The sequence below is a fragment of the Gadus chalcogrammus genome, chromosome 14 (assembly GCF_026213295.1).
Source record: "Gadus chalcogrammus isolate NIFS_2021 chromosome 14, NIFS_Gcha_1.0, whole genome shotgun sequence".
Lineage (NCBI taxonomy): Eukaryota > Metazoa > Chordata > Actinopteri > Gadiformes > Gadidae > Gadus > Gadus chalcogrammus.
Window position 1 is genome coordinate 4767680 of NC_079425.1, and position 10000 is coordinate 4777679.

The 10000-nt window shown below is 48.8% G+C and overlaps 1 protein-coding gene across 1 annotated transcript in view; it reads right to left on the reverse strand.

The window, feature by feature from the left end:
* The window catches only part of LOC130403937 (fibronectin-like), a 27052-nt gene extending 19311 nt beyond the window's left edge, over positions 1-7741 (reverse strand). Inside the window, 13 exon segments of the mRNA XM_056608485.1 lie at positions 342-463; positions 1819-1956; positions 2231-2359; positions 2633-2788; positions 3261-3434; positions 3682-3864; positions 4342-4560; positions 4879-5019; positions 5274-5411; positions 6444-6575; positions 6798-6929; positions 7046-7171; positions 7376-7741. Coding sequence (XP_056464460.1) covers positions 342-463; positions 1819-1956; positions 2231-2359; positions 2633-2788; positions 3261-3434; positions 3682-3864; positions 4342-4560; positions 4879-5019; positions 5274-5411; positions 6444-6575; positions 6798-6929; positions 7046-7171; positions 7376-7532 — 1947 coding nt within the window. The 5' untranslated portion in view covers positions 7533-7741.
* Between the last annotated feature and the right edge of the window lie 2259 nt (positions 7742-10000).

The following is a 10000-nucleotide window of genomic DNA, read 5'->3' on the forward strand; positions in this document are numbered from 1 at the left end:
ATTTGAACATTTTCTATTTGACCATTTTGTGTATTTTCTCAGTTACAAAGTTCTCAGTTGCAAAGTGTTTTTTTGGGAGGGACATGCTGAATAAATTCATCATGTTTTCAAACTCAAAAATAATCGTTTGAATAAACGTGATTTCAATATTGACCCAAATAATCCTGATTATGATTTTTTTTTTCCATTATCGAGCATCCCTGGCATACGGTCAAAACGGGAGTGGCCACGAAACGTTACACCGCTCTAAAGCCGGCGTACGAGAATACAACAGGACAGAGGGCGGAGGAACAGTGGGCGGGGGTGGTGGGGGGGGGGGGGGGGGGGGGGGGGGCGCTCACCACTCTCCACTTGAGGGTGTACTTGGTGACTTGGACCGAGGGAGGGGCGTTCCACAGGATAGGCCGCGAGTTGGGCTGCCGCCCCGCCTCCGAGATGGTGACCCTCACGGGATGATTGACCCCTGGGGGGGGGGAGAGAGAGAGAGAGAGAGAGAGAGAGAGAGAGAAAGGATCACCAAAATAGTCACCAAATGTTCTCCTCAAACACTGCGTTTAACATGCAGGGCCCAGCTCTCATACCCACGCTGTCTAACACGTAGCTGCTACATTCACACACACACACACACACACACACACACACACACACACACACACACACACACACACACACACACACACACACACACACACACACACACACACACACACACACACACACACACACACACACAGAAACAGAGTGACACAAGAACAGTCTGCTCCCTCCCGGATGGGGGTGTTCATGGAGGATGAGTTCACTGACCCCCCCCCCCACACGCACGCACACACACACACGCACTCACACACACACACACACACACAAACACCTTGTAGTGAATTTGTGCAACTGTGTGTTGTGTGTTTGAAATTGGATTAGTGGAAACCTTCTCTTGGCCTGTGATCTCAAACTCATTTTGAGGTCAGAGAATTCCCGCGACCACAAGATTCGCAATTGATAGTGTTGTTAAACTTATATAAATATAAATATATTAACAAATATATTCAGATATAAATATAACAAATATATCTAATATGAACGTCGCAGTGAAGTTACAAATATTTTACTCATCGCTACAAATAATAAGGCAGTCTGTCCATACACATAAGGGAACTTTACCCTGAATGATTTCAAAAAATGTAAATAAAATACAGACGGCATGTAAGCAAGCGGTCTCCCAGGAACTTAACACACATATCAGATGACCTAATGGGGACCTCACTCCCAGGTCGGGCCACACACCAGACACAGGAAACATTGTCTTTGTATTACGACTCATCTCCTCAACGCTCACATGATAACAGCTACCCCCCCCCCTTAGCACCTTCCCTATTCTCCAACAAGACCCCCACTCAACTACCAACGACAAGGAGAGAGAAGAGGGGGAGGGGGGGACAATGACATCATCACCCACGCTGTTCACTTCAAGGTAAGGGAAAGCGCCTTGTATTATGATGGCCCTAATACGTTTGATTATAATCATATTATATGCTAAATTCGATGTTTATTGTTGAGATTGCCATTACTATTCTGCACCCTATCCCGTTTTTTGACGAGGTCGCACTTAACATTAAGTTTTTTTAGTAGGGTTCAAACTTTATTTGGAATGCATACTTTGATTGTTATCAGTATAATCGTAAGTTGCTTTGGAGCGTCCGCTGAAACTAAAGGTACATATTTAAAGAAAGCAACAAAAAAAACGTAGCTAACAAACTACGAAGTCAAACATCCAAATGGTCCCTGGTGAGTTGCCGGCGGTTGCTATAGCAGCAGTCTTACCTCCCTGCTGTGGCTCGCAGGTCATCTCTCCGGCTCCGTTCCCAAGGCAGGTGCACAGGTAGGGGATGCCCTGGTTCGTCTTGTCCCAGCTCTCCCCGATCTGGTAGAAGGTCTGGGTGACTGGTTCCTGGCACTGGTCTGGTGGGAGAAAATATTACATAAATATGTATTGTAAAAAAAACGTATTTTCCCATGATGGGACAGCCCGGAGAGGATAGTTACTTAAGTACTCTTATTGGCAACTTTCGTTACCAACAATTGTTAGATATTAGTTGTTTTCAATTGTAGCGTTGTTTGTTTTTATTGACTTTACTTTTATAAAAAATGTAAACAATTGCTCTGCTTCGAGCTTTCACTTCTTGTGTTTAATGAAATGGAATTCAGTGATGATATATCTTCCTCCTCAACCTACCAACGGCGTCGCACCTCCAGCGCCCCTTGCCCTGTCCCAGGCAGGAGCAGTTCATCATGTAGCCCAGGTCGTGGCGCTTGTAGAACTCCTGGTTCACGTCGTAGGTCTTCCCGGACACGATGCACTGATCTGGGGAGACGGAGACGGGGGACAGGGAGTCAGTCATCCCGTCTCGTCGCCAGCTTTCACTTCTCATTTCTGTCTCATCTAATTCTCATGAATAACTTGAAATAATAAAAAAAATCAGATTCTGAAGTCAATGGAATTCAATCCCAAATCCGTTCACCTATGACTCTATCCTGTACGCTCTGATATTTTCTTCCTCTTATATTATTTTAGTTTTGTCTCATATAACTGACCCTCTTCTCATCCCGTGTCCCCCTGAAGGCGGTGACCCCTGACCTTTGAGCTGGGTGTAGGCGATGCAGCTCCACTCCCCGCGCCCGCTGCCCAGGCACGTGCACTGCATCAGGTAGCCCAGGGTGTCGTGGTGCTTGTCCCACTTGTCGCCCACGCGGTGCATGGAGCCGTCGTTGGTGGTGCACACCTCCTCGTGGGCTGCGGAGGTGACCTCATCTCAATTAGAATTCAATTCAAGGTTGAGTTTGAAATGCAATAAAAAATTCAGTTCAAAATGACATTAAAAAATTTAGTTTAGAGTTTTTAACTGTACTTTTATTGAATTTCGAATTTGAGTTTGAATTAAATTTCGAATTACATTTTTAAAAGGGTAATTTACAAAATGGGATTTTGACAATTTAAATTTGAATAGGGACGTTTTTAAAACAAATTTTATAAAATGTAATACAACTGACAGATCCCCACATTCGCCACCGTGATTGGTCGAAAACAAATATGACGCTAAAGAAAGTGACACGTCCCGTTCACACAGACGTGAGCTCGCCTGGCCTCAGACACTGGTGTTATTCTCAGCATCTACCCTCCTGCTCGGCGATCAGCAGGCAGACGAGCAGACGAGCAGACGACCAGTCTGCCTGCTGAGTCACCATCAGCCCACCGCCTCACTCACCCGCCATGGGACAGAAGCCGTAGCTGTCGTCCCGGTACTCTGGCGACGTGCTGCACCACTTCATGCCGTCGCGACGGCCGTCGGACGTGCACTCGGTGTAGTTGCGGCCGTTGTACAGGAAGGGGAAGTAGCAGAGGGCGCCGTTTGAGTTCCCGCCTCGCGTCGGCACCATGGCTGTGAACCGAGCGAGGTACGGTTATTTACCATATTAATGTTGTTAACATCCTCTGTAGTGAACAGAATCTAGCCTGTAGAGTAGAGAATGCAGAGTCGTCTAGTGTGCAGTGTGTTTGACTCGGAGCCCGAGAGTTCGCTGGTTCGAGCCCCGATGTCCGCAGTCTAGCAGACTCCTCCCTGCTCCTCAATGACGTCTATCTGAACTCACTGAAGAAATGATAAAGGATTTTTTTTGTTCTCTCACAGAATTTCTCGCTGCAGAAGGAGTAGAGCTGGTCACTGTCGTAATCGGAGGTGGTGGAGCACCACAGCTGTCCGTCCGTGCGCGCGTCCTGCGTGCACGAGTAGTACGTCTTCCCGCCGTATGTGAAGGGGAATGCGCAAGGGTTGCCGTCGGCGTTGCCGCCGTACACTAGGGATCGGGCATCTGCACGCACACACACACACACACACACACGCACACACACGATAACATTTACATTTACGAGACGCTTTTATCCAAAGTACATTTGTCAGAAGAAGGAGAAACAACAATATATCACTGTCCTACAGTAAGGATGTTCATAGAACAAGTGCCAAACACTTACAATTGCTAGGTTAACGCATTCCCCGTATCCAACAAAGGTCAGCCAGGATAAAGACGCTACACGATGCTAAGTACCATTTTTGAGTGCCAGGACGTACAACACACATTATGTGCGTAAGAGGGGTGTTTTTAGGGGAGGGGGCGGTGGGGGAAAAGGGGGGGACGCTATACACACGCACACACACACATGAGCCGACGAACAACCATGGAACAGCGTCGCTGAAAAAATACACGTCATCTTTCACGTTACTATGGAGTCTGCCACTAAAAGTGATAATGTCTCCCGGCTTCAGGGCTCCACCCCCCCTGTCGCCTCACCCCAGTCCTGGCAGCTGATGCCGTTCCCCAGGCAGGTGCAGATCAGCTGCTTGCTTCCCTGGGTGCGGACCCATCGCTGGCCGTCCTGGTACGTGGTGCCCGAGTCGGTGCGGCAGGTGCCCTCGGTGGGGGTCTGGGGCAGGGGGACGGGGTGGACGCTCAGGCTGGTCACCAGCGCCGTCCCGAGGTGCGTCCCGATGGGGGTGGCGATGGCGTTGCCTACGATCCAAAAGGGAGGATCGGAGTCAGATGTAGGGCTCACCTCAAACCTTCAAACTTAAAGCCGCCACCGAACCAGAAACAAGCAAGTCAAGGCGGAATGACAATTAGAAAATGCTTCATTTATATTCCTAGTTGCATCTTCTGTGTCAGTCTCTTGTCCCTTTCCATCGACTCGCGTTCCATTCTCAGGCTGTTGAGGAAGCCTCGGGAATAAGCATTCGATTCACACCGTGGGCGTGAGACGGAAGACAGTGAACAGCGTCAAAGCCTCCCTCCTCCTGTCGCATGGTGCACCAGCATCACACCCTTCCTCACCTTGGATGGTGTGCTCACACTTCCACTCCCCGCGTCCGTTCCCAGTGCAGATGCACCTCTGGAGCTCCCCCTTGTCCGTCCTCTTGGTCCAGCTCTCCCCGATGCGGTAGGTGCCCTGGGTCTGTGGGTCGTTACAGCGGTCTGCGGAGACACAGACACAACCCAGCAGCTGAGATTGGGGCTGGAGTGTAGCTGTGTGAGGACGTACGTATGGATGGGTGCATGTATGTATGTGTGTGTGTGTGTGCGGACGTACGGAAGAATGGATGAACGCATGGATGGAAGTGAGTGTATCTATGTATGTGTGTGTGTGTGTGTGTGTGTGTGTGTGTGTGTGTGTGTGTGTGTGTGTGCGTGCGTGCGTGTGTGTGTGTGCGTGCGTGCGCCCGGCTCACTCTTGGTGGTGCAGGTGATGCGTCCGTTGCCCTCCCCCAGGCAGGTGCAGTCCATCATCATCCAGCCCTGGTAGCTCTTCTCCCAGGTCTCCCCCACCACGTACGATGCGCCGGCAGAGTTGTCATTGCAGCGCTCAGCTACACACACACACACACACACACACACACACACACACACACACACACACACACACACACACACACACACACACACACACACACACACATAACAGCGACACACACACAAACACACACACACACACACACACACACACACACACACACACACACACAGCGACAGACACACACACACACACACACACACACACACACACACACACACATAGACATTGACACACACACACACACAAACACACAAACACTCACACAGCGACACACACACACACAGCGACACACACACACACAGCGACACACACACACACACACACACACACACACATAGACATTGACATACACACACACACACACACTCTCACACACACACAGACACAGACACACACAAACACACACACACACACAAACACACATACACACACACACACACACACACCTTGTTAATACAGACATCGATTACCATCAGTTTACGATCAAACATTGTATACTGTAAAGAAAAAGGTTTTAAATGTGCTTAGGGTAAGGGGTAGGTTTGATTCTCAAATATCCATTTTGATTGATACATCTACTGTTTATTTCAGATGGCTCTGTGGGGTTCAGGATTGGGTCACACATGACGCCGGTGGAGATCAATATTCGAGTGGTTCCAAGAGATTGCCTAGCAGGAATGCTGCGCTACTCTGCCCCGACCTTGTTTTCCTGGGAGAGAACCAATCCTCAAATATTAACAACCACTTCTGAGAAATAAGCACCTTTAACTTGAGCGGGAGAAGAGTCCTGATCACTTTCAGCCATATTAGTCAGACGGCAAAATGGTTTAGACTTATGGGAGCTTTTTACCTGCTTTTCTTTTCATATATTGATGTACAGACTGAAGCCCAGGCACATAAGGGGGGTGGGGGGGATAACTAGACATTATATTGTACCAAATAGAAACCTTTGTCAATCAAAAAACAAACAATGATAATAAAAGATGGGGTGGGGTGGGGGGGGGGGGGGGGTTGGGTCACACCGAGGCACACAAGCTTCTCTCACCCACGGGCTTGCAGGTCCACTCCCCTTTGTTGTTCCCCAGACACTCGCACTGCAGCATGTAGTTCCCGGTCGGGTGTGGCTTCTGCCAGGTGTTGCCGATTAAATACGACTTTCCGCCCTCATGACACCGGTCTACAAACGAACAATGGAGACGTGTTAAGCATCTCAGAGCTCAGCTCGTTTTGATTGGTTGGATCTCATGTATTGGTTTGACTACTGGGTCATTGCTATGGATCTGATGGCATGAGAACCATGCGACTCAATTAAAACACAATTTAGTCTAAACAAATTGAGCCTGCAAAAATGTAGTTATGAGTTAAGTCTATGAGTCAATTAACTCAGTTAGTTACTTACTTGCAATAGTGCAGCTGACTCTGCCTGCAGCGACGCATGTGCAGTCCCAGATCATCCCATCCTTGGGCCGGTCGTAAGTCTCACCCAGGCGGTAAGTCTGGAGGTTGGTTGTATCGTAGCACGAGTTCTGGTCTGCGACGGACAAATCAAAACGGTGCAGACGGTCATGTGATGCAAGACAGTTTGTTTGGAGCGGTCATAAGCCGGACTCGCTCCGCGCGTAATGATGGACACCTTCTCTGACTGACCTTGTACTTTACTCCTGCAGTGGATTCCCTCTCTCCCGTTGCAGGTGCACACCAGATTGTTTCCTTGATACACTTTCTCCCATCGGTCGTTCACTCGGTAAGTGCGACCGTTTTCTGAGCAACCGGCTGCAATGAAAAAGTTTAATATCCAAGGTTACAAAGGATTTGTTTAGTTCTGAAACTGGGAACTCAATCTTTCTCTTGAATCATGAAGAGGGTGATGCACGACGGGAGGTGGATGCATCAAGTTAGTTCCTAACTATAAACCATTTCTAAAGTAAGACGTGCGTCTTTGCGCGCGCGTATTTTACGCACACCTTGGACACGTACCTGCAGTCACGGGCGATTGGTCGTGGAGCTCTGGATACACCCGGTACTGACCACTCTGCCTACTTTCCCGGTTCCTTGGGGTCTTTGTCTTGCAGTCGACCGCGCCGCTTAAGCACAAAGCCACCAGCAGCCCAACCGCCAACGGGCCACGGGTCATTTTGGAGGGGGGAATGACAAATAAATACAAGAGAATGAAATGTGTTGATTAAGGTAAGATGACCGAGTGGGAAGAAGAAGAAGAAGCAAGTGGCGCGCTGTAGGGTTCCTTGGGTTTGGCCAAGTGAGTCGTCCGTTAACTTCTACCGCTTGCTCCACACGCGGTCGTTTTGTCCGCCTTGCAGCAGACGGACTAGACCGAGGAACGGGTGCGCGCGGGTTTTATACCGTACAGCATGGCGACAGCCTCATAGCGGAGGGGGGTGGGGTGGGGGGGGGGTGGGGGCTACAGTAAGACCCTCCCACCACGGTCAGTGCGATGTTGACATCGGATACTGTGCGTTTTAGGCCCAAACGTTCATAATTTGGCTAGAAAAAGGGGTGTGAAAACATTCAGCAAGTTTGTTGGACATTGTTTAATCAGCAGGGTGGTCCAACTCAGGCTGCAAACGTTATTTTTATGTTCTAAAGTACAAATAAAGCAAAGTCTATTAGCTTTATTATGACAGTACTGTCCAGGTGTGCGTGTGTGTGTTTGTGTGTGTGTGTGTGTGTGTGTGTGTGTGTGTGTGTGTGTGTGTGTGTGTGTGTGTGTGTGTGTGTGTGTGTGTGTGTGTGTGTGTGTGTGTGTGTGTGTGTGTGTGTGTGTGTGTGCGTGTGTGTGTCCGTGCTTGTGTGTGTGTGTGTGTGCGTGTGTGTGCGTGTGTGTGTGTGTGTGTTTGTGAGAGAGAGGGAGATAAATGGAGAGGGAGAGGAGAAAGAGAGATAATATATACAGAGACACAGAACCAACTGAAATCAACTGAATCCACTCTACTTAGATGTAAACACACACAACTGTACCCAGTAACTTAACAGATTACATTTATATAGCACTTTTCAAGGAAGGGGGGAGCCTTAGAAATGAGTGTGTATGTGTTTGTGTGTGTGTGTGTGTGTGTGTGTGTGTGTGTGTGTGTGTGTGTGTGTGTGTGTGTGTGTGTGTGTGTGTGTGTGTGTGTGTGTGTGTGTGTGTGTGTGTGTGTGTGCTACCACCTTGGTCACTACACAACTAGGTGTAGTAACCACCTTGGTTGCTACACAACTGCGGCCAGTTGTGTCACCATACACTGGCTGTCACAGTTGAGTTGTAAGAGCTGTGTAAGAGTCTCCATGTCCCTTTTTATTTTTTTTACTTCAAATGGTGATCGTTCCGACTGATGTCCTACGTGTTAAATTATTGCATTGAGATAGGGTTACAACTTTCGGTGAACAATCAACTGCGTTGTGCGAATCGGCAAAAAAAGATCTCAAAAGCGAAGGTGTTCAGCGGCCAAACTTTCATTCTAGTTCCGAAATGAACACCAGTCAACCAACCAAAGACGTCACCGTCAGATGTATTCAATACGGTTCACTACTTAGAATGACCCCGAGTCGAAATGGTCGAGAAGCTTCCGGATTTCATATTGTACTTTAAACACTGCTTCTACGGCTTGCTAACGTCTCATTCTAATCACCTGTCAATCAAATCATCAGGACCCGCTAGGTACTAGGGCGGGACAAATGGAGGGAGGGCTGAGAAAGAAATTGTGCCTTAATTAAGGTGTAGGACAGGTGAGCTTGTAAGCTATAGGACAGGGTGCAGGCTTGGTGACCAGCAGCAGGCTAGGTGAGGTAGCATGCTATCGGACAGGTATCTCCTCTGTGATTCTCCTATGTCAGCAGAAGTCACGTTGCTCAAATGGTGAATCAGTGTCACGGGCTGGCTTGTGCACAGGATGTGAAGTGATTGGGACTCACACACACACACACACACAAACACACGCACAAACGCACACCGACTGCCGACTCGAACAATCCGACAAAGCGCTTCTTTCCAAAAGATTCCACAACACGGTGCGACAAAGCTGGGTTCCCATGGTGACAGACAAGGAGGAGGGGATCAGAAAGCATGACACCAGCACTTCTCCACTCGTGTTGAGTCATGGATGAGGGGGATATGGGTAGGCAGGGAGGGGGGTGTAGAGGTGGTGAGTGAGTGAAGAAGTTATCCTGGATTGGATAGCATCGACTGTAAAATGTACACAAAGATACACCCAGACACACACATGCACACGCAATGCATGCGATCATTATGTGATGCTTAGTCAACCTGCTCCATCCAAATGGGTGAAGAAGAGTGTCTGTCTGTCTGTCTGTCTGTCTGTCCGTCTGTCCGTCTGTCCGTCTGTCCGTCTGTGTGCCTGTCTGTCTGTCCGTCTGTCCGTCCGTCTGTCCGTCTGTCCGTCTGTCTGTCTGTCTGTCTGTCTGTCTGTCTGTCTGTCTGTCTGTCTGTCTGTCGGCCCCTGATATCTGCTGACTGCAGACGAAGCCAACCTTAGCGACCTAGCCCTTCCTGTCCACTAACACATATCACCATTCACTTCTCCTTAAGAGATGAGGAAACCTGTCCTGGTTTGACATCTCACTGATGACATTGAGGTGTGACTG